The sequence below is a fragment of the Tubulanus polymorphus genome, chromosome 2 (genome assembly GCF_964204645.1).
Source record: "Tubulanus polymorphus chromosome 2, tnTubPoly1.2, whole genome shotgun sequence".
In the NCBI taxonomy this organism is placed as follows: domain Eukaryota; kingdom Metazoa; phylum Nemertea; class Palaeonemertea; order Tubulaniformes; family Tubulanidae; genus Tubulanus; species Tubulanus polymorphus.
In genome coordinates this window covers 23,517,315-23,542,797 of record NC_134026.1, presented here as the reverse complement: position 1 = coordinate 23,542,797, position 25,483 = coordinate 23,517,315, and the positions used below count along the sequence as shown (strand labels likewise).

General features: G+C 35.8%; 2 protein-coding genes across 5 annotated transcripts; one reads left to right on the top strand and one right to left on the bottom strand.

Annotated features, from left to right (window-relative positions):
- Positions 1-57: 57 nt before the first annotated feature.
- On the bottom strand, positions 58-15,465 carry LOC141900495 (ARF GTPase-activating protein GIT2-like). 4 transcript variants are annotated; one of them, XM_074787412.1, is made up of 22 exons: positions 15,315-15,465; positions 12,728-12,861; positions 12,479-12,591; positions 11,413-11,512; positions 10,981-11,067; positions 10,559-10,689; positions 10,080-10,174; positions 9,869-9,966; positions 9,626-9,698; positions 9,441-9,538; positions 9,122-9,251; positions 8,729-8,788; positions 8,209-8,283; positions 5,074-5,270; positions 4,583-4,642; positions 3,856-4,008; positions 2,801-3,049; positions 2,665-2,721; positions 2,414-2,544; positions 2,113-2,301; positions 1,934-1,997; positions 58-1,852 (listed from the first exon to the last, which is right to left on the bottom strand). In XM_074787412.1, the coding sequence occupies exons 1-22, from the start codon at positions 15,370-15,372 to the stop codon at positions 1,658-1,660; spliced, it is 2,547 nt and encodes an 848-aa protein (XP_074643513.1). In that variant the 5' UTR covers positions 15,373-15,465; the 3' UTR covers positions 58-1,657. The 4 variants fall into 4 exon arrangements, with proteins under 4 accessions (XP_074643513.1, XP_074643514.1, XP_074643515.1 ...); XM_074787413.1 differs by lacking the exon at positions 4,583-4,642; XM_074787414.1 differs by lacking the exon at positions 8,209-8,283.
- Positions 3,597-21,574, top strand: LOC141900496 (ankyrin repeat domain-containing protein 13D-like). The gene is made up of 13 exons (XM_074787416.1): positions 3,597-3,714; positions 15,747-15,845; positions 16,418-16,553; positions 16,647-16,771; positions 17,169-17,214; positions 17,308-17,361; positions 17,452-17,547; positions 17,655-17,838; positions 18,029-18,263; positions 18,466-18,745; positions 19,106-19,267; positions 19,356-19,530; positions 19,710-21,574. Exons 1-13 carry the CDS (start codon positions 3,625-3,627, stop codon positions 19,963-19,965), a joined length of 1,938 nt encoding a protein of 645 aa, XP_074643517.1. The 5' UTR covers positions 3,597-3,624; the 3' UTR covers positions 19,966-21,574.
- The last annotated feature ends 3,909 nt before the right edge of the window (positions 21,575-25,483 follow it).

The following is a 25,483-nucleotide window of genomic DNA, read 5'->3' as shown; positions in this document are numbered from 1 at the left end:
CCGAGAAAAGACTAAAAACACCATCAATTTTTATTAAGATAATTTATTTGTTCGAAACAAAAGTATAGTACTCCGAGGAAGAGTACTTTTCTCTAACATAAACTACGCACTTTATTGTACATTTTTTACACGTTACAAATTAATAGCACAAAATGCGGGATCACAAGGAAAAGAAAATAAAAATTGTTATCCACTAAAAATTATTTTCCACTATACTCTCCAAACTATTCTATGCCTTTTGCATTTTAATCATCATTTTCTTTAATTAAATGCCTAATGATTTTTTCGAAACCAACCTTAATTTTATGGGCCCCACACTCCAAAATGTATAAAAGGTATACCTGGTAACTAAACCAAACTAAACAACTCCCTTTTTAGTAAATGATTTTGCTAATTTGAATACGAAATGTTGTCAAATCAAATTTCTATGAAATTGTATACCGTACATTACTTGTATGTTTTTATAATGTCCAATCAATTCATTTTCATAGAAATATCTGGTACCTTTTTCATGGGAAAAACACTACGGTATATCCGCAAAGCAATAAAAAATGGTTTAACATTTTGTTGCAAATTCATCACACATATCACAGATGGCTTACATGTACATTAATCAATGAATCATTCTAGGAATACAACAAAAACCTGTACCTAATGCACAATACAAATCAGTCTAGGTCTACTGACCAGACATAGCATCTGACCAATTCTTATAAACCTTGTTAACAGCTAATTCAAAAGTTTACTACAGCAACAACACATGATTTAAGTAGTACCATACTAATTTCCATATGTACATATTATGTATTTAGTCGAGAAAATATTCATAACATAAGATTCTGCATAGCTGAACAAACTTTCATGCCATACAATAGAACAGCTATCTGATTCAGAGAAAACATTTACATCTCAAGATTGAAATTTTGATCTGATTTGCAGGGAGACCAAATATTAAAAAGTCTTCCAAGTACGGCTATATTTTAGTGAAGCTATGGACATTCAACAGCCACATTGTAAGATTTAACATAGCAGTGTTATGTACACATATATATGCAAATCATTGGTTCTTGGCAGAAATCAGAGACACATTTGCGCATTTATAATCATTGCATCGAAAAGCATCTTCTCTGAATCACCTTTTGGTTAAATATATTTGGAAATGACCTTCATTGGAAAAGTAAGATATGGCGATGAGAAATGCTAAGCCATGTAAAGTAGATTAGCACCAACATTCATGTGAATATTCTTTATAACATATGTACTTGTAAGGTATGATCTACACTACACATTCAGTAAGCATAGGGGCTTTTTGAAATGTACAAAAAATACTTGTAGCTGCTTACCAAGAAAGAGAAAATTCAATATATTAATATCATTTGGCAGCTCTATCAAAATCGCAGACATATATAGTCTTTAGTGTGAAAATGTATTATGACAATAACAGCAATAACCTGAGCTATTGCCTTGATTTTTAAAATGCTGGCAGAGCTGAAAATATTTACACTTGATATTTCATGGATCAAAATCACCAATTCAGCGATATTCGCTGAAAACTCAAGGGACTGAATGAGAACATTGTTTTATGATAGAATGTACTCTATGAAGCATGCATTAAAATATTGCTTTTGAGGCCCATATACCAGTAAGCTTTTCTGCACTATTGGAATAACATGACTAGCTGTTTTGCGGCTTTGGCAATGTCATAGGCACATTGAATGACTTGTTGAGTTTTTATTCGATAGTCTATATTTCCACGACTATCCATCGGAGTACTGCGACATTCCTCTTGTAAACGCACTGCACTATATGTTAGCGCTCTTAGTCCGTTTTGAACAATTTCAGTCTTCGGTTTCTGTGAATATAATCCAAATATTCATTATTACTGATTAATTCTACCGAAAGCACATAGTCAATTATCTTAGCATGCGCTTACCTGAGGAAATATTGCTGCCATTTCGCATACGGCTAAATGTATTTTATCTGAACAAGGCCCATAACTACAAAAAAGACAGAACAATTTTCCCTGAACACTACCGGTATTTACTCTAAATGAGTTTGATAGAAATGATGATGATAATCAAATGTAACAAACAAATCCGAACAGATGAATACCTATTATGATTTCCTTCTTGAGCGGAAATTAACAGTTCTTGTATTTTTTTGGTGATTCGTTCAGTTTTCTTGACGACATCTTCTTGCGTTGGCATGTCTTCCTCTAAATCTAGCGGATGTGGATGTGACGGAGTACCAGGTGTCATACTACCATCCGATGCAGATGTGAAATGACCACTACTATCAGATCTATGATTAAGCAAATATACCACTCATCAACAAATAACTTAAAAATGATTTCAGGTTACTGTTTTATGTAAGATTACAATCTCAAAATACCAATTCATATTTATTCAATTACCTTGAACTAACTGAATCACTTGTATGTCGATGACTAGGTGGAGTATCATAATCTGCATCTGTACCCTGTGGAATAGGTGTTAATGCCGGTGCACTAGATTTTCGTAATCTCGGGCCACTTCTGTCCATAACCTGCAATCAGAAGTATCAAATTATAGGTCATTGGTTTTACACTTCAAGTACGGGTAGTCATCTCAAATATTTTTTTCTGCTAGGATTTATTCAATCTATATCAATCGAACGATTGTCTACCTGATCCGGTTGATTGGTGGTGGAATATTCAGAACTATTCTCTTCAGCTAATGACACCTGCAAAAATTGTAATTAACATTTATACCGACTCAAATTCACAAACAGTAGCTTTGTTTTTGATGGGAAAGTGACTTACATTCGGATGTTTAGGAACTGGTCGTTGTTGGTCTCTAGTTTCAAACATTGACTGTGGACGGGCTGGAGGAGGTTTTACACTGTGAATATTTGATTCAGGACTATGCCCATTGGGTAATGTTGTATACGTTTGAGGTGACAATGGTGGTCGTTGATCAACAGGTGTAGTCGTTGTCATCTGATGGTGTTGACTATTTTGCTGTTTTTGGAGCCGCCGAAAAGCTGCATTCTCTTGTAATAAACTTTGCACCTGAAATCAAAGAATTTTCATACGTTCAAAAATGAATGATGGGCACACATAATGACAGAACATTAGATGATGATGATGATGATGATGATGATGATGATGTCTGAGAATAGCAGCAGATATAACAAAAGAAAAACAACAGTGTAATAGATTAATAATTGAGCAAGACAGTAATGATGCAATTATGGAAAATTCATCATCAAGGGACAGATTAATGATGAAAATAGTGTCATGAAATGTGAATGTGAACCAAAAAAAAATAACTATACTAAATCATTCCTAAATAAAACTTCACGCATAAAAATGATTTTCCAAAAGGATGTTGTGCAAACTTAAGTTTAATAATATGTCAGCTATTTTTTCAGCACCAAATGTGAAAATAGATATTGGAATAGTGTTCTATGTAGTTCTGAAACAGTGCACACTGTAGTACTGGTATATTGTAGCCTAAAAAAGAGACACAGGATGTAATCCTCGTTCAATTGGTGATTAACGTTCACTAAATCAGGAAGTTCATCATTCAATAAACTAATATAGCGTAAACGAACCATAGATCGAACTGTCAGAAAAAAATCTGCATGCAACAGCTCAATTGCCAGGGACATACACGCAAGACATGGTGTTTCCTAGCAGTACACTATCGAGTGCAAAAAAAAAAGAAATTAAAAGTAAGTGCGCCGAAATTACACACACAGCTCATACAGATCAATAACTCTTTCCTATCAGTTACGCAAAGCTTTTCTCATAAAAAAATCACCTAAGATGATTATCTCTAGCTAACCACGAGGTTGTTAGGTGCAGGTACTTACTGTTTGTGATAACTGAGCTACTTGTAGTTTCAGTTCCGTATTTAATTGAACGAGTTGATTTACTCGGGCTTCTGATGTCACTAGTGATCGTTTAACGTCCATGTATTCTTCGAGAGTAATTGGTGTATCCGAGTGCTCAGATGAGGCTAAACTCTACAAATAATAAATAACCACAATTGTTCAAATCCCATTTGATATATTTTTTCAAGGGCCCCAGGTCGTGTGTAATTAGCTCAGTTCATTAAGTGGAGGACTGGGAACCAAGCCTGGTTCCAAACCACCCCTGGCATTGGCTGTCAAGACACATACGGTACATGGACTAAGCTCTGCTAACTTAGTCAGGTTATGAGTGACAACAACCTACAAAAAAGCCCTGGCCGTCTCTTAAGACCCACTAGGGTTACACTGTTTCTTGCAGTTGGGAGGTAAACTGAACTAAACATGTGAATACGTCTCTGATAATTGAATAAAAGACAAAACAAACATTTATTTATATTCGGTTTCATGCATGTACCAACATATTATGGACATTCAGAAAATACTCTTCTAATATCAGCAAATGAGTTTTTAACAGGAAATCGAGCCCCAAAGACAATGAATAATGAGCATGCATCTCTTCACTCCAGTAATGATTACAACTAATTAATTTTTCTGCTCTGTATCTGATACAAGAAGCATCATGCCAAACACATGCAAACAATCAGACAGTAATCATCTTTTTTCTCACCTCAGTGAACGAGATCATAGATGTTGGGGATGTACTGCCCTTCATAGGAGCAGTAAGCTCCTAAAGCAAAAATAACAACATCAATAACACGATATCGGACATCAAAAGCAACATACATTCATCAGTTTGTAATAATAGCTAATTAAGTTGAAAATAACTTCTCCAATCACACCCACATTTATTCTTTGCGGTAACAGTAATATGAAACATAGAATACATAAGTCTATCCATCATAAAATAATAGCATATTGGTTTCAGTGATGACCTTTCTATCATAAACACGTGTTACTACATTTCATGCACGTCCGATCTATGTTTATCATAAAATAACCAAAGCAACAAACTTCACTTCATAATGATACAACAAATAAGATGAATTATATGTACGTATTTACAAGTAAGATACTAGCGAACAAGTAATCTCCAATTGTAGTCTCATGGTATATGAACTAAAATGAAAATGATCAGTATTTCAGATTTTTCTCACTCACCTCTCCTGGTGGTTGTGGCTGTTTCTCTATGTTGCTAGTCGCCATATCTTTTTTCGCTGCCCGCGTTTTATCCACATTTGGTAGCATTCCATAATCTTCGTCCGACGCCACCGAGTCGTACAACGGCTCATCATCACTGATGTTACTCAAGGACTTCTTCATTTTGCTATCATTGACACATAATTCATTGGGACTCCCTGTAAACAACGTAACACCCATTAACCAAACACTTGGCCGAGAAGAGGTCAAACTAAACATCAAAACCGGTTGATTAGCATCAGAGTAAACAGCAGTCTTCAACAACCAAAATTCTAACCACAGTTGATCTAACTGCAGTTTACATAGAACACAACTAGCTTCATACAGCTGCTTTTCATGTTTTCAGAAGTCCTGTTTGTAAGTGATAATGCTAATTGAGACACGAATATTAGTACAAGTATTATGAACACAATCAAATATAGCTTAGTAATGATAGTAGGCTATACATGTACTGATGATATTGACGTGGATATAAAGCTCCGAGCCTGAAAACGTTTTACATAACTTTTGAATACATAATAGCAAGAACATCATCCAGTTCTATGAAAATATATATAAATGGGATTATTAACAAAACAATGAGCTCATTATCTAAACAAAAGCAACAAATATTTATAAAAAAGTACATTTTAAGCCATCAAAGTCTAGCATATAGCAGATTAAATGACAGAAAATTGGTATTTTTAGTCATAAAATTCAGAGAATGGCAGAACAAAACTATGTGAAATACAAATAAATGTAACTTGAGTAGTGCTTTCACTAACTTAATCCATAAAAATGTTTCATTTATGGGTACCAAAGCACAATTGGCAAGCAGGTTAAATTAGCATTCAACTATCACCTTTGTAGGGTTTTTTTTCATATCATAAACGGAATTGGTTTGGTGAATAAACATGTCTAGTTTTAGGCAAAGGGCATGGGTATCTACGGTCATGCACTATAACCAATGCAAGAATATCTCACCATCGAGGTATTGATTGCAGGGGGAGCTACCATCAAAGTTTGGGTTCTGGGAGTCTTCCTCAGCCATTGTTGGCAATACACCATAGAAGTTTATGTTGTTATAGATAGGCAAGTCTAACAAAAATAAAGTAAAATGCAAAAATTATAAAAATGATATAGTGCATAGATACACCATCAAAATCTAAATACTCAAAAAAATCACTGCGTTAACACAATGTTAAAAACACTTAGAACACAACAAACTGAACATGATATTTCATGGAAATGTTTACAGCAGAAAAGCACCTAAAAAGCCCAGGATATAATTACAAAAGGAATTAGATTAGTAAAACGTATCACCTATGTGTACTAGTACAGATTTATACAAAAAAGGAATTGGCTGAAAATACAAGTCGCGATCACACAACTGATTTTGACCGCGGCCAAATTTTGCCCATGCAAACCATTCGTGATTCACTGGTGCCAAATGGGTCAGTGCCTGCTAGTTAGAAACAGACCAAATTTTGCCCGATGAAAAATTTTATCATACTCTAATTAGACATGGGCCAAATTTGACTCGGGTCTGATCCGGGCCAAATTGTCTCTTGTGTGATTGCGGCAAAATACAAAATTTAAATCCTTGATTCACACAAATAAGGATGGCAGGGAGCAGTTCCCGATGTTCTTGATGCATTTTTAGTCAAAAGGTTAATTGTAACCACTGGTTAATATTAATGCTGCAGTATGTCACCATAGGGAGTGAATAAACTTTCCTAGCACAACAAAAACTTCATAATTCACCTTTTCCCTTGAAGCATCGCCACTAGAAACTAAACAACAATCATTACAACTATTGAAAAAAATTTCTCCCTTTTCATAACTCGAATAAATTTAACCCAAGCACAGATAAAAACTCGATCCGATATAATAGAGAACCAATATAGACGTCATCTGTCGGTACTAACCCTCGATCAAAGATGCGACGCTATCATAATGTGATTCATCATCATCATCATCACCATCATCTTCAACTTCCTCAATAGTTTCCTCTGAATATACTGCCTTGGTCAGCGATGTAACTGTTTCTGGGGCTGCAACTAACCGAGCTGTCCCAACTTCAACTTCGCTATAATCACTGTGTATAATATTCTGTTCATCTATGGCATCCGTGTACACATCTTCCTCCAGTACTGTTCGTAATAGCGATATAGGCAATGGTGAGTGTTTAGAAATTTGCTTCCAGGTTAGTAGTAGTAGCAGTGGTACTAGTAGCCAGTCATGCTATGCCTTTCTCCAACACCCTATTGTTAGTTGAACTACGGTATGGCACTTTACCAATTACTAACAGTTCTAACATGCAGCGTGAAACCCTTCATGATTTATACATATAAATAGGGCATCTTTGTATAATTGTACAATTTCATAGCAATTACATGAAAAGCTTTTCACACTCGTTCTGACAATTAAGTTGTCTTAACAATATTATCTAATCACAAGCAATTTACAAAAGGGCCACATCAGTAATTGCATATCCTTATCTTAAAAATGCATCTAAACAGTATGCAATACATGAAAGCAGCATTTAAGAAATTATTTCTCACTTAACAACACAACAATGAGCTAATATACTTGATCTTTTTTGCCAATCAATTTCATCAAGAGCAAAAAATGCAAATATTATCATCTACACAAATCTATAGTATTTCACAACCATGCACTGACCTCATGTAAAGAAACACCCAAATTCAGGATATGGTACAATACTTGCACGAGTATTTTACTCTAATTCTTATCATTTTTAAATACTTTCAATTATGAACTCAATAATAGATTCTAATTCCTCGTAACTCTTTTTTGTTCTTAAGACGTTATTGATAAGAAATAACGAGAAATGACAAGTAGCCACAATTTCTGCTGATGTAAACGTACATGGGAAAATCCGGTGAAAATGAACCAAATTCTATATGTATATACTGAAGAAAAGGTTGTCAACAAAGTGCTCAAAGTGAAACACAATCTACACTGAAATTCTTATCTGCTATCCACACCAAACTGAAAATAGGGATTGCCTAAAAAGCAAAATATCTTAAGTCCTGCATGCAGAAATCATAACAAAAAACAACATGCACACAACGGGAAGACATGAATTCTTACTGGCTGGAACGCTGTCATATAATGGCTCATCGTCAACTGCATTATGGTAACCCGACTGCCTCCCATTCTGAGGGTCTAAGTATGCAGAAAATAAATCAAAGGAGAAAGAAGACATCTAGATATCATTTTTGGATAATTCGGTAATGATCCTACCAAACAGTTAAGGGTAACAATTTTATATCACACATAATTCAAGAGAAAACACATGATGGAGAATGTTGAAATAATTCACTTGGTGAAAATACGTAAATGATGCAGATAATGATGCTTTTTATCTCTGTAGATAAAAGAATATGATTAACGTTAAATACGATTAAGTGACCAAGAACAGATACCGATTCCCGATCTATCCTAGATTTGATATATTACGCTACACTATAAATTTCTAACGTCTAACCTTTTCCCCATGAAAATCTCACCAGGTTTGATTAATGAGAATTTAAGATTTAGCAGAAAACATCACAGTCAGGATCAGGTTATGATAGAGACAATCAAACATTCAAACAACAAAAATTCTTACGGGTATCAACTGGAACGCTGTCATACAGGGGTTCATCTTGCAGTTCACCGTTCACAGAGTCTGAGAGAAATATATATGACACAAACATGACAAAGATCTTCAAACAAAAAGATGCACAATGCACTAATGACTTAACCAGTTTAAGATTTCAGTTTGAAACAAATTCAAAAGTTGCAGAGAAACTTGGAGCATTTCCACTTCCTACAAATAAACATGCATGAGGCACACATGATTTTTATGCTCCCTTTTTGATGATCATTAAGCAGAAAACATCATTAGTCGATGCTAATACCATTCACAGAAATAACCATACAAGCTTGACAGTTCTTGATTGATAGCCACGCATGATGATATTAATGAACAGTGTTATAGAATCATTACAGTATAACCTACCATGCCTGTCCGAACGTGGCGATTGAATCGGGCTCGAAATACCAAACTGCCTTCGTCGAGCTTCACTCAATATATCAATGACTAGCGTAGCGAATTCTCTTGCATTGAAACGAGCCAGTTTTTGACGTCCCTGAATAAGAAATTTCAGCTTATTAACTTACCCTACTATCAAAACTTATAATACCGGTAAGTGCATCAATGTTCGAAATGCTTATTTGATATTTCTTCATTGGGAAAAATTGAAATTTTAAAATAAGATAAGGTGTGGACATCAGATCAAGCCTATTGCAATTTATGACAATAATGAGGGTAATCATACCTGATTTCTTGTTGATGAAAGTTCTGGGTTGACTGGTAAAAATGGAATACTTTGCCTATCCATTACTAATGTACTGTGATTTTGTGTTGAAAGCCAAACTGAAAAATTACAAATAATTAGTCAGTGTCAAGTATCATAGTACTCATATCAATAGATAATTATACTAAACAACTATGACAACTTACTTGCATCATTTTCTCGTCTGTCAACTTCATCATAAACATCCATAGCTAACTCTTCAAACAAGTGATTTGGTAACTGAAATACAATCATGACAAACGATATGTAAAAATATTGCAAGTAAGGATTTAGGTACTTAGTTTCATCTTATCATACAACGTGGCAGCACCATACATGTGCGTATAATGTGTTGTAATTCAAGCACATTTAAAAAACCATTGTTGAAACCAGTGAAATTGACTACTCACAGCTTGTAATTTTTTCTTGGCAGCTTTGGCTAGTTCTGATAAGTCTAGACTACTGTCAGCCATGTGCGGGATGATAAAATGCTGACCATTTTTATGATCTAAAAGATATGCACATTTGTCGCTCAGACGGTTGGTGCCAGCACTCAATTACTTTATATGATATTGTAGATAATTGATGTATGAAATGCTTTCAGTAGGATTGAGCTCTTACCTGGTTTTCTCCCACAAAGGTAATAAGCTAAACGATCAGTCAGCTCATATTGACATTCTATCAACCGATCAGTTAAATCTATATGACCTTCGGCTCTATTTAAAAAAGAAAAATTAGGCAAATATGATTCATGACAAACCACAACTTGTAATATAGCTACAAAGCAACGATAACAGACTTTCTGTAGTAAAGGTCGGTAACTGGGGTCTGTGGGTCTGTCATAGATGAAATAAAATTGAAGTGTGTAATACAGATGGTAGTAACATGTTAACATCAATAGCCATACAGAAATAAGCAGTTCAATCAGTTGAAAAAACCCATTTTCTTTGTTTGTAGCTAATTCATGTCTGAATATCATTCGATGGTTTTCATTGTGCATAGCTTCCAAATACAAAAGCATTTATACTTTTAGTCAGAAGAGTGTGGAAAGGTGAAAAATTCATATTATTCTGTAATATTTGAAATGTGAAGACTGTTACCGTGAATAGTTGACTGGTGTTTGTCCTAGCACATCAGGAACTCCAGGATCTGCTCCATAGACAATCAGTAACTCCACAATTGATATGTGTCCTGCTTGTGCTGCCATATGTAGCGGACAATTACCTTTTTCCTTTTAACACAATATCAAAAGTACTATTAGGAAACTAGTTTACGTATATAAACCAATAGATGGCTAATGTGTATCACATCTAGATAAAGATTTTACAGAGAAGTTCTTGTAGTGCTAGTAACTTACATAATCGTTAATATCTTATTTGAAAAAATATCCTAGATCAAGGTAATGATAATTTCAATACAATGAAAAACTTCTTTAGATTAGAAAAAGATACAGGAAAAACCTCTTGAATTCAACCACATATTTGACACAGTTCATAGGGGTTACACTGTACAAGACACTTACTGGATGCATGTAATTTGGGTCGGCTCCCAAGGACAAAAGTTTCAAACATGTTTCCAGGTTTCCAGTCCGTACACAAGTATGTAGTTGCTGAAAATATATCATCCATTATAACTCTCAGATTAGCAGTATATGACTTAAAAACATATAAAAAACTATGAATCTTTAAATGAATAATTAACAAGGAAACTATTCAGCAAAAATTATCAACATGGGTTTCTTCTGACAGGGCCTGTTTAGTAAGACAGCCTCTTGCATCTTGTGATATAAAAGAGAGTTCTGATAAACATTACTCACTCTTCACCTTTAGCAACAGCTGACTGAATACCGACAGAGTCAGTTTATCTTGAGAACAAATTGCATGTGTCTTATCGTTCAGTTCAGCTCATGGACGTGGCTCTTGTTGCATAGAGCACAAGCAAGTTAATTTCTTACCTTATTAAGGTCATCGAACGATGAAAACTCGCCATCCTTTTGTTTTCGCGCAAAGGCCAGGAACTGATATTTTGCTCGTATGAAATCTGCTTTTGTTGGACTAAAGAAAAGTAAGACAAAACATGTAGACTCTGATTGAGAAATTTTATACAAAGTTTCCTAACTATTGCAGTGACAGGGGCGGATTTAGAATGTGTCGACAGAATTTTAAAGTGCCTTTTTATTTTTTCTCTGTATCAAAATTTGCCATGGTAACCACCCGAGATGCACAATAGATATTTTTCCTAAATGTATAACCTATTTTTCTTGACTAAATGCCTCTCAGAGATGCTCAGAATGCTCTAAAGTGATAGTAAAATTTCAAAAATGTTGCTGATATACCTTTCCGCCCCCTAAATTAAGAATATATGCCCTTTTTATTGGTCGACATGGTCACAACATGCCCCTGGATCCGCCCCTGAGTGATACCCACTAGCATTCAATGAAAGTCTCAGTCAGTTAGTTCTATCTTCAGATAAAATTTTTTTTTCCTGCTAAATGAAATTGACATTTTCACCATGTATTGCTCAGATTTTCAGGCACTGAAAAATGACACCGTCTGGTACACAAGAAATTGTTGCTATGCCTACCATTGTAGCTTATTAGATATAGATTTTCTTATCCAGACATTTACAAAGAAGGCACTATCTAACATTCCTGCCACAATTTTTAATACTAACCACGAAAAACACCAAGTGTTGCCTCACTGACAAGAACTAGGGGTCGAAAGGACACTATGCCGACTTCAACACCCCCTGAACATATTCAATGACCTTGAAAATCACTACTCTGTTTGCTGAAAGAGCTGTTTTAAAAAACAAAGATGGCTGCCAGTCAGCCATCTTAAAATGTGGGCCCCCAAACCAAAAGGCATCTTCCTTAAACTTGATTTGAAAACATGAAATTAAAATTTTTTAGGATTGATATGGTACATCGTCAGCTTACTTTGTTTGAATCACTGTTTCAAATCTTTATCAAAGCATGGTAGGGGCCTACATTGAGTATTTGTTAGTTACTGGGTACTTACTGTGTTTGATCTCTAGGATTAGGTTTTCGACGTACAGGTTTGTTCTGTGATGGCTCCAACAACGCATGTTCCCAGATACTGTTAGCACTGATACTGACGAGCTGATTGACCAACTATGAAACAATAGATTGTTCACATGTCATTGTTTGTTTGTATTTGGGATTAAACTGTTATCAAATCAAGCTCACAGCCATTTAAGAAATTGAAAAAAGCATAAATAGCAAATAGGCCCTTAGAATGCATTCTTACCGATAATACAGTGGGATGCCATGAACCTTTTTTCAGTGATTTTACTTGTGATATGTGACGACCTAAACTTCTATGCACACTGCAACACTCATCACAAATCAAAACACCTCGGTTTATTGATGCCCATGTTGGATCTGAAAGAGATTGGAACTGCATAATGGCCAATAATAATGTCTCAACAGACACTTTTTAAAACAGACAAGCATAGCTTTCACTTCTTCTTACTCTGAGGAAATAATGAACTGGTTTCCAGAGGTATTTAAAGGTATGATCACATTTATTTTCAAAGAAATGTAAGGAAAATAAATGGTAGATGTAAGGCACGCAGTAATAACTGCATAGAGTTCACTGGCAACTTCATATCAACAGTACCCACAAAACAGTGACTAAGGCCTATGTGACTCTGCCAGATCACACTATTGCATTCATCACCCTCCAGATCAGTGGTTCTGCATTCATCAACAATTAAAAATGATGGCTTTTGTATTCTCATCAAATCCGGGCCCCAAATTTCCTTCAGGACTACAGACATAATTCACATATATAATATTATGACCCCATTTAGAACAAAAAACAGTATTCACTTTACAACAATGTTTAAGTTTTTTTTATACATGGCCAATAATAGGCCTACATGATGCGGGCTAGAATCTCTAATTAGGCCTAGATGGAAATAAACCTGTGAGTAAAGAAGGTTTAATAATAGTTTGATTGATTCCTGCTTGGAAAACTGAATGAACTATTGAAGTAAAGTCTGAATTATGCCGCTTGCAGCTAATCCATCGTTCAAGCATAGATAATTGTAGCTTCGCAACACCAGCAGCCTTAAAGACCCTCTTTGAATACTATCCTCATGTTAATGGTACACATAATGTTATACGAGTAATTAGAACTCTCGTTAAGACTCAGAATATTCTAGAGATCGACAAACATAAACATTCTGAACTGTACTAGCTAATATTAGTGGAAGTAAAGTCTAAGTGTGTGCACGCAAGTCAGTGCTACATTTTTCTGAGAGTTGCTTCCTACAGACAATGATGATCAGTAACACATAGTTTTCCCACCATGAAGACATAATACACATCTTTTCCATCAAAAAAAGCTCTTCACAATCAAAGGGAAGGTAATCTCTCTGACTTGAAATACAAGCATTAAATACACACACATAAGCATTAAATAGTAATTTTATGTTAGGCCTAAGTTAAAAATAGCCAACTTCATTAGGTTTCATTAGGTTTTTCTGACCGTTTGGCAGAAAACCCTTGTTATTTCCGAGATTATCACTTTTTATTTACTTCCATCCGAATGTCATCAAAGAAATTCCAACTTTCTAATTTTGGCAGCTAATCGTTAATACCATACATGCTTGTCAATGTTGTATCTAACCAGGGAGGTACCTCCCTGATCTAATTAAATAGCTGATATCAGGGCGGATTGAAAATTTGAGAAAGGGGCCAACTTATAGGCCTAATTAAGATCATGAGGTAGGAAGTGCAGAATGGCACAGTCGTCCTTCCACCAGCACCTAAGGTGTAATGCACCTCAAGGAGGGTCTAGAGGCCCTCTCCCAGAAGATTTTGTTTCACAATCACCATAATCGCAGTTTGCCGGAATGAAGTGACAGCTGATTAGTAGCTTAGTCACTCTCACATTCAAAGGTAGGCTACAATATAAAGAGGTGATATTCAAGTTCACCCAGCCCTGGCAGAGGTTGCCTCCACAGAGATCTCCGCCACTCTACGATCCTAGTGTAACCATATAGGCCTATTCAAGAAGTTTGGAATTCGATCACGAATGGATACGTATCAGGTTCAAATCCCACAACATTGAATCACATTTCTCCATGAGTTACACTGCTGCATCCTGTGATAGGACTCATACTCATACAGGAAATGGGTCCTCTAACGGTACAATCTTAGAAATCTTGCATGAATGGTTGATTCCAAAGATAAGTTTTGCGTCCCAAAGTTAGGCCTATATGTCGGCGAGAGGGCTCAATTCAAGTTGCTGTACAATGAGGCCCTGTTTCACATTCAATATGAAAAGGTACTGGTAATATAGAACTCATAAGAGGCATGAAGTTTGATCCTTATAACCAAGATGATAGATTCATGCACAGCCTGTACAATAGGTATGTACAACTGTCACAACTCAACAACAAACATTTTGATTCTTGTCATATTTCATCATTTCTACACCTCATATGTAGGCCTATAATACTTTCAACCACCATTAGCCAATGTGATAAAGATATTAGGTCCAACCCCTAGGCAACAAACTCAACCACAACCACAAACGATGCAGAGTCAGAGAGTGAAATGACGAGACATCACACACCACCAGCAGCATAGCAGCAGCACTTGCTGATGGGCTTGGATCCTAAATCAAATTTCAAAACAAGTACACCATTGTCTTTCCATATTTTTCTAATTCATTGCAGAAAAATGACTAAGAATTGACAGATCTTGCAGCATACGTACATTATCAATACCTCTCAGAACTGGAGTGGATTCTCATCCGATCCATCCAGAGCAGCAGCGACGAAGTCGAAAGTGAACGAAAGTTTGATTATTAATACTTCACTTACCCGAGGCATTACAATCGCAACAAATGTCAGCACTGGACCTTAGCCTGCCCCTTGACATCGGGATGAGTTGATATTAAACTAAATAACGCGTAAACATACGAATTTCCCAATAATAATACGGCCGTTTTTATTCCATGATACACAGTCTTATGAATAATACCCAACCATCAGCGCCACCTACGGGATGTCAAAACATCGAATTTAAACCCCAATATTTCTCCATTGGGAAAAATTTAGTTAAATCTAAAGAACCAATCACTTTAAACTGTATTTACAAGAATCAAATGATAGACATTTTTGGATTAGATTAGTACTTAGAGAAACGATGGCAGATATTTTACAACAAACCGTAACTCGGTCGGTTGGATTTCACTTCCGCATTGGGAATTATTTACTTCCTGGTTTTGACATTTATGCAGATATTTTTTGCAGAAAATGGCGACAAAGGGGCGGAATCTATCCTACCCCATTCATCTTCTTGTCTGGCACAATCATCACGAAGAGTTGGATCAATTATTATCGAAAAAACAGGTAAAAGTTCCTCGAATTGATTTGCACTGGCCTCTCCTCGAGTCATTACATTCACACAGTCACCACAGTACACAACAAATAGTCTAATAGGCCTACCTCCATTTGGGTCCATTTTTACTTCTACCACATCAATTATCAACTTCTTACTACTGCCTGTCACGCAAGCTCCTGTGACGTTTCAATCTGTAATCTCATTATCGATCAATAGATCCGCTACGACTCAGTTTGTTAAAGGACTTGCGTGTTTTTCAAATGAACGATAAATTCCTCAATTAACTTGTTTCTGATTTTCATCCATATGCTCATGTTATGTTGAAAATTGCGTCCATAATACAAAAGTCTTTCTGACGAAGGAATGAACGATTTGGTAACTAACTAACTGGCAATGGTCTCGGCTATCGAAGAATGAAATTGAATAATTGAAATACGCATATTTTCAAGTCCCTGTTGCTTGGCTTTATTATCCTTACAAACATGCTTAATGGTTTGAGTACAGAACCAGCCTTTAACTATATTGTCCCTACTGTGGCAAGTTTGAGCCTCTGTGTTCTGAGAAATTTATGTTATTTCAGTATGATATTGAGCAGCTCGATCCAAGAGGAAGAACTGCACTTCATCTTGCTGTCACATTAGGGCATCTTGAAAGTACAAAAGTTTTGTTGAAACATGGAGCTGATGCCAATAAAGAAAATAGAAATAACTGGACAGGTAGGAGCAAAATATTTTTCTTATTGCCTAAGAATGTATGAGTTAATATTCATTATCATTAATTTTTTCCTATTATGTTAAAATTGTTTGCAGTTCTCCAGGAAGCAGTTAGTTCTGGTGACCCAGATATAGTCAGTATTGTTTTACAACATCGTGATTTAACACGATATTCCCGTCGAACTCTTGGTATTCCAGATCTCCTACAAAAACTGAAAGAGGTGTGTTGAAATTTATGTTTTCAATTGAATTTACTCTGATTTCTGTATCAATTATTTTCCGGTATTATCATCCCAGAGTTTCAAATTTAGGCACAGATCCAGGAGGTTTTGTGGACTTTGTACATGACCCTCAAATATTTTGAGTTGCCCGATGTTGAATGAACTGTAAACTTTTCACTGCCCTATAATGTGGAATCTTATAAACTTTTATCGCCTAATTGGTAGGATAAGGAAACGTTTTCTAGTTAGAAATGCAAAAAATGTAAAATGCATCTAACCCATCCAAAAATTTTCAATGCCTTAATTGCTGATAAGCCTTCAAATATGCATTTTCAATTACCAAAAATGCCCCGTTGAGTTATTCTTCAATTGTTGTAATTTTTTCTTATACTTTCAGGCACCAGATTTTTATGTGGAAATGAAATGGGAATTTACCAGTTGGGGTAAAAACTATTTTCTTCTGAGGCTTGATTTACCTAAAAACTAAGAATCGGTTTCACCTATATTTGTTTAAAAAAAATATACTTTAATTTCAGTTCCACTCGTCTCAAGAATGTGTCCCAGTGATACTTATAAAGTCTATAAAAGTGGTATGTTCATCTTATGAATTGTTTTTAATGAGTCTCTATTCATATCTACTCTTCCGTGCAAAAACTGTATCTGTTTCACTTTATTATTAGGCGCCAATGTAAGAATTGACACAACCTTGCTTGGGTTTGATAACATGAATTGGCAAAGAGGAAGTCGTAGTATTGTGTTCAAGGGAAATGTCAATGGTATGTTAACTATCGCTACATGAAACCCATGACAGAGGATATATTCCTGTAAGACTCCCAGCAGGATTTCTAAGTGTAATTACGGGGAAAATTGTTCTATTGAATAGGTAATTCCGCTCAAGTGATGGAAATAGACCACGATATGTGCCAAGTGTATACAGAAGTCTTACATGTTGTACCAGATGACATGGATGCTGGAGTTTTGCAGCCTTCGGATGATGCTGTTGCAGCAAGACTCACCGCACCTCTTAACACCACGTTTATAGATGTTGAAAAAATATCATTTGAAAGGTAAATATTTAGCATCAAAATGTTTAGCAGTAAAATCTGCTTATTTCGGATAATTTGGAACCAATGTAATTATCTGGTTTATGAAAAGTCCGGATTTAACTGACCTGGATTGAAGGGGTTAGACTGGAGTGTCATTCGAACTGAATGTGCTTGTTACTTTTGAATCTGTAAAGTTTTGCTGCTATTTTAGAAACAAGTCAGGCATTTGGGGCTGGAGAAGTGATAAAACTGAATCAATTAATGGACATGAATGTAAAGTGTTTAGTGCTAGCAATGTTGAACTTGTCACTAAAACTAGAACAGAACATTTATCCGAGCAGGACAAAGCTCGGACAAAGAAAACCAGTCGTAATCCACTTGAATCATTCCTGGGTGTCGCTGAACAGGAGGAAAAGGCACAATCTGCTGCTCCCAATGGTATTCATGTAAGTTTTGTAGGTTTATTGTTCTCCATCAGCACAATTCCTCAGAAGATGAATCTAGTTATTTGCCTGGTCAGATTTAATATGGCCAACTGGCAGCCATTGTTCTTCACTAGAATCAGCAAGTTTTCAAGGGAAATTTCATGGTGTCATGGACCCCTAGTTATATTTTGTAACTTTGACTTCGATAACGTTTTGCTTGCAGGAAATTCATCACATGAATAATAACCCGTGCTGCATTACTCCAGAGGAATATTTTGATCCCGATATAGACTTAGATAAACGCGATATTGGCCGACCGATTGAGCAGATGACTAAGGTTCAGAAATTCAAGGCAACTTTGTGGCTTTGTGAGAACTACCCTCTAGCGTTGCAGGAGCAAGTCCTTCCAATTATTGATCTGATGGCTACAAGCAATGCTCACTTCCAGAAACTTCGAGATTTTATCACTCTTCAGCTCCCAGCTGGATTCCCGGTGAAAATAGGTGTGTTCCTAGTGTATTCATAATACTTTTCAGAAAATATCAAGTACATGTCCAAGGTCAACATTGGTTGCTGTATATAGTCACCAGGGGCATTGTATATAGTGGAGCATCATGGAATTTCCATGTTGTACTATGATATGCATATATTGTAACCACAATCAATTGCAAAGTTTTAGTTACTGACATATTCTATGATTTTATGGAATTTTAAAGTTATTGGTATCTGTATTTGTTCAACAGAGGGCATTGAATATTTTCATATTGTCAAGCATTTCAGCAAATGGGAATGGTGTCCCAGGACCCCTGGTATTAAATCAGTTGATGATTTTGTTGTAACTGCTTGTGTTTTTATTTTTCTAGAGATTCCATTATTTCATGTACTGAATGCACGGATAACGTTTGGTAATATCTATGCATCTGATGAAAGCGTACAAGGTGTTACATGTTTGAACGAAGGAGATCGTATTTATTGTGCAGTTGATGATGATTGCTTCGAACCACCTTCGACATATTCAAGACTCGGTATATGAAGTCTTCAATAGTGATAATTGTTCTAAGAAACACTGCGTAGATGCGTCTGATATTCACTTACTGTAATTTTGTGTTTTAGGAACCGGTCATCATGAAAGAATACGGGATGAAGATGATGAACTTCTGCAGTTTGCTATACAACAAAGTCTTTTAGAAACAGGCACAGAAAATGATGAAGTTACTTTCTGGGAGGCATTAAACAAATCGAGGCCTTCAGTTGATATGCAAGCTGAAGAAGAACGATTACTGCAGAGGTATTCAATCTTTTGAATTCTTTTATTGCAAATGTATCAATCGACATCGAAAATGACATTTAACTAAGATGAGAACTGCTGGAGTAGAAGGTTATTAGCATAATCTTTTGAATTAGAAGATTTATAATACTAATCACATTTGATTAAACTTGATGACACGTTTTCTCATTGTTCCTTAGAGCCCTAGCTGAAAGTATGAAACCTACTTCAGAACAGTTATCAAATCAACAGTTAGTGAATGATGCAGATCAACCTGAATTCGTCAATGACTCAATCATAAATCGTACAAACACTTCTGTGGAAACATACGAGCAAGAACAGCTTCGTCTTGCGTTAGAAATGTCTCAAAAACAACAACGAGAAGATGAGATTCGATTACGTCAAGAGGAGGAAGAGTTAGAGCGCATTCTAAAACTATCCCTTACTGAGAAGTGATTTTCACATGCATAGGAAACCCTTTAAAGTTCTACTGAAAATTATTTTTAACAAAACACTTTTGTTGCTGCTTGAAAAGCTGCCCAAAAGCAAGGCAAAATATGTGTTCATTCTACCCAAGATATTCTAAATAGATGTATTCAGTTTGCAGTACAGCATTTCTCCGACTAACACTGGATGTTATTTGTCGATTATGATTTGAATATACAGAATTATGTAATTAACATTGGATTCATAGCAATCATCTCCTCTGCTTTTTTTGTTTGCTCAATCCGTGTTGCTTACTGTTTGGGGTATTATAAATTGTACTATAAAAACGTATTTAAATACATGTATATATGTCAATAGTTGTAAAATCAAAATTGTTTATTTTTGTTGTTGGTGAGTTTTTAGCTTCATATCTCAGTTGCAAAATATACCATCAATTGATTCCTTTTATCGAATAAATTTTGTTTCGCTGATTATATCATTGATTTGTTTTAAGAACATTTTCCTGGATGTGCAGGCATATGTATCCAGAATCAAATACCCCATTGATAGTAACTAGGCCATGAGGTCCAGATACATCAACCATTAACTCAACGCGAATAGCCTTGTTTAGAAACTTAAAACACAAGAGACATCCGAAGAAAAAAACTGCACCATCACCTGTAAGGATAATAAGAATCCTAAACTATTAAATATAACGAACTGAAGATAATGGAAGTGAACATTGCCTTTATTTAGAATTGTTGTATCTCGGATTGATCTGCCACTGTTATGGATATGGCTATCTTGGCTTCTTCGGAACATCATGGATTTATCTGCCATTTCAAAAAATCATAGGGCTTCATGGGTGAGACATGGAATGAATTACCACGTTAGTTAATGGATTCAATGGTGGTGCGTTCTACAGCCGGTTTGAATGGCAAGCTACATCAGAAAAATAGATCATTTGGTGGTTTTTTGTTGCCGATATATTCAATTAGAATGCTGCATGAATGAGCCAGAAAATAATTTGATTAGGGATTTTACCATTTAAGATAACATGTATATGATTGATTATCCTCCATAACATTTTCGCTACATCTGGCTGGGAACAGATTTACATATTTCAGTGTATATGTCAGGTTGTGAGGTTTGAATTGACTTTGTAATTGACATGTGTACATTACTTGTATCTTCTTGAATCTGATTGAAAATTTTATCTGTTCTCATCGTTGCTGACCAAGATCATGTCGTCGTGTCCGCTTTATTGATAGTTTGAATATCTGAAAACGTTTTATTCTTTAGTAAAACAGAATGATTTTTGGACGTATGTCTAATGTATACATGTACTAAACCCACCAACTTGAATTGTTATTTTGAAGTGTCAGACATCACGGAAGGAGCCTCATACTAGATGGAAAAGCGAATAATGTCAAGGCAAGAAATCATCATCCCTCTGTTCAATTTCACTAATTACTTGTCGTTGCTTATATCATCATTTTGTTTCCGGGTATAAGATCATTTGATAATAATAGCCACCGGCCTTGTTGATTGATGTTGGGAGCTATGCTTCAATTGCGGAAAACCTTTTGTAAATTAATGTGTTTGTTATAAAACGCTTTAAATAAACGATGATGTAATCGGACGGAACTATATTTGTTTCGTTTTTTCACAACAATGGTTTTATTAACTTCTTTCCAGATTTCACTTGTCATGAGCGGATCCAGGGGCAGACTTCGACAGGATATTAGTGTCCATGTACGTATCCATTTCAAAATGCATCGTCCGCAGATGTAGGAGCCGAGGGTAATGGCGTCTCACAAGTGTTTGTTACACGAAATGTTTCCAAATTCGACAGGTCGCCAATAGGTTGAACCTTTGGGCTTAACTTCTGACAACAAAGAGCATCTCGCACAGCCTGCCTAAACCACGGCATTCTTATCAAATATACAATTGGATTGATGGCAAAGTTAATGTTGTTTAAATCTATCGAAAAATTCACTAACTGATTGATATAAGGATCTAAACTACCTATTCGAGAGGATGTCCACATTGAAAGTTGTACAATTAGTAATTGAGAGGTTATTACTATAAATATTGAAGAAACAACTGTCAAGTCAATCGTCAATAGTCTCTCAAACTTCATAGATAATGATACGGAAGATTGTCCCGGTCTAGCGTCCTGGTCCAACGGTGTTTCACTGAAGATTTTTCTTGACCGTCGAAGAGAAATCATTATTATCGCGTTGCAGAAACTAATGGCCATCAGCGGTATTGCGTATCCAACACTAAAGAAAGTCACTCCATGAAAAAAACCCAACCACTCTGGTTTTACCAAGTTTCCAACGCATACCTGTTTCCCACCGGATGAAACCTTAAGATCTTTCGTCCAGGCGGAAAAAACTGCTAGCAACGCGGCTGTGGCCATTACGCACATAACAACCCATTTCCGTATCTTCATGAACGACTCTGCTGTCCATCGAAAAGGGTTCGTGGTGCACATGAGACGTTCAATAACGAGTGCCATCATCAACCACGAGGAGGAGCAAGTGAAGAACGAAAATGCGTATCTGACAGTCCTGCACGATAAACGGCTGGTATTCTGTACTTCGATGGGCGTTCTAATACCGTCGTCAAAGCCCAGCCATCTAACTAAGCCATTTGATAGAAGCAGACCAGTGTCAGTGAGACATATTGAAAATAGGTAAATGACAGTACGTTGGCACCAGTTCTTGCAACGTTTAAATACATAAACACAAAATAGATTCGCAACTATGCCATAAAATATCACGATCGGATTTACGAACGCCGAATAAACTCTCATAAATGCCATGTCGGTGTTGTGAAATATGGAAGCATTTTGGTGATGAATTCCTGTCGTATTGTTGCTTCTGTTCATCATTAACTGACTTGACTCCTTAAAAATAGAAAATATGTCTAGGTATACCTATAGATTGTACATATCCAGTCTGACGTACGAATCAAACTAGAATATGACTCCTTGGATTTTAAAAATGAATTTCATTGTTTGACTTATGTATGTATAGCCTAAAAATAACCTTCAAAGAATCAGTAAATCTTTATGTTTTTCATGTAATGAATTTTATTAACGACTATACTATCATGTATGCTGAATTGGTTAAAGAGTCATAGAGTGAATTATTCAAAAAGATTTTGTTTGGTCGTGCATCATAATGGTGCAATATTTCTGAACTGCCGATAATTACTTGTCCTTCTTGGTTGATCTTCTTAACAAAAAGAATATTTACAAATATTCAAAACGATCTTTGAAGCAATAAAGACCTAAGAATATATGTATGTTTGATTAGATAAAGTTCTCTTAAAAAACATCGTAATATACATACTCACTTGATAACGCTGGCAAGAGGAAAGAACTTAACGATGCACCCCGCATGAAAACTGATCGCGTTGTGTCTCCCACCGCCCTGGTGTAAATCACATTCACGTGCTTCTCGTAGTGACGTAAGATACTTCTTTGTCAATCCTTGGAGTAATCATTTGTCAAATAGCATATACTATTTGAATTAAAACATACTACAAATTAATTTGTCCATCCTTGTAAATGCTTGTTTGTGAGAAACGTTGTTTCGCAGGTTCTTTAGAAAATTTTAAGTCAAAATATGTTTAAATTCATTTTTTCATACTTGGAATAATAATGCCATGTAGGCCTTGTATACATATACATATACATATACATATACATATACATATACATATACATATACATATACATATACATATACATATACATATACATATACATATACATATACATATACATATACATATACATATACATAAGGTATCAACAAGTTGAAAATCTGCCCCAGTCGGTGAATTTTAAATAATTTTCTCTGATTCGGTCACTCGGGTCTGCTGTTCCAACAACGCCACGTGTATGTGGCCTCTACTTCTGTGTTTATAGAATCATGCTGTTTCAGACTCGAGCGGCGACATGTATTCCTCAATCCTGAAACCCGACATAGGGCAACAGCAGGTTTAGAATTGAAATCTGGTCACAAATATAGTATTAATTTGCATGATATGTAATTTATTCAATGAGTGGTTGGTTAATCGATTGTATGCACCATCGCTATATAGGCCGGGTTAATGGCTTTTATGTTCCAGTCAAATGTAACTGTATTTGGTATTTACGGTAACGACGGACAGTGCGCAGAAAACAGAGAGAAACCGAACTATACATCGGATATGGAAGGCATCCACTACTTATCAACGTAAATCTGATATCAACCGGATAGTTGGAGCACTGCAATCGGATTACACAGATGATTCTATTGCGATCAAGACGTCGATATCTATATGTTTGTCATCCGTCGTAGTATAACTAAGAGGTGACAGGTATAGTTACATATTCATTACTGCATATAGATTTCAGGGGATTTTTCTCCTTGATACAAATTGCAAAAGTAAAAAGTGAAAACACACGTGTGAAATAAGGACTATTTAGTTTTATCGTTTGAATATTTACGAATCCATATATTTTCATTTTGTCACTTTTATCTTAATTCACTTTCAACTTCATGAAGAATGAAAAAATATCACGTTATGAAGGCAATAGAGTGTAAAATCATCTATTGCAAATTATATGTCCTTGCTTTACATACGTATATAGTGATATTAGTAAAATGTTTACATGCCATACTGTAGTTATGGACATTTAGTTATGAATTTGAAGTTCTCTGTCGCTCCTTATATACTCGTTACAATACTATTGAATGTTGCTCGGCGCTATTGCACTTTCGTACCTCCATCTGGATTGCTCTTCGTACCTGTTAAAAGCTTTTACAGGACATTTGATTTGAATTACGTAAGTAATTGGCATAAATCAAAAAGTGGATCCTAAAAAATTCTTCCAAATCATTTGGACTGTGAGTGGCGTTTACATACGCATTTCACTGTATGTATCCATAGAAACCGATGGCGGAGCCATTAAAGTTTCATTCATTTATCCCTGTGACGAGGTGTGCGTAAAGGTTGGTTTTCGCGAGTGGTTTCCAGCAGCTTTTTATCCTGCTGCCGCGACAAACCGCGCGTAAAACGCCGAAAAACTGGCCCTGCCAGTGGCAGGAAAAAGCTGGAAAGCGTTCGTGAAAACCAACCTCTAGCAATTGTAGAATGATGCAACATTGGCTAAAAGTAGCAATATTTCCTAATTGTTTCGAGTCTGATACTAATACTAACTAATACTTGAACTGCATTCTGATGTTAACGTTAAGAACTAAAGTATCGGACAGTTAATAGATTGAACCATCACATTTCATATAGCATAATGAAGTTGGTATATGACGCAAAATGCTTACTATGAAAATGCAGCTCTCCAAAACCTGTTCCAAAGAGTACGCATGGTCACAAATTTATTCAATAATCGTTAGTTAAACTTTTCTTTTCAAACGTTCCGCGTGTGTTCGGATACATAATCGATCAATTCGATAGGCACATGTGTCTCCATCAAGTGGTCGTTATTCGTTTGAGTTGGAAGATGATATACGTATGGTATATATATATATGC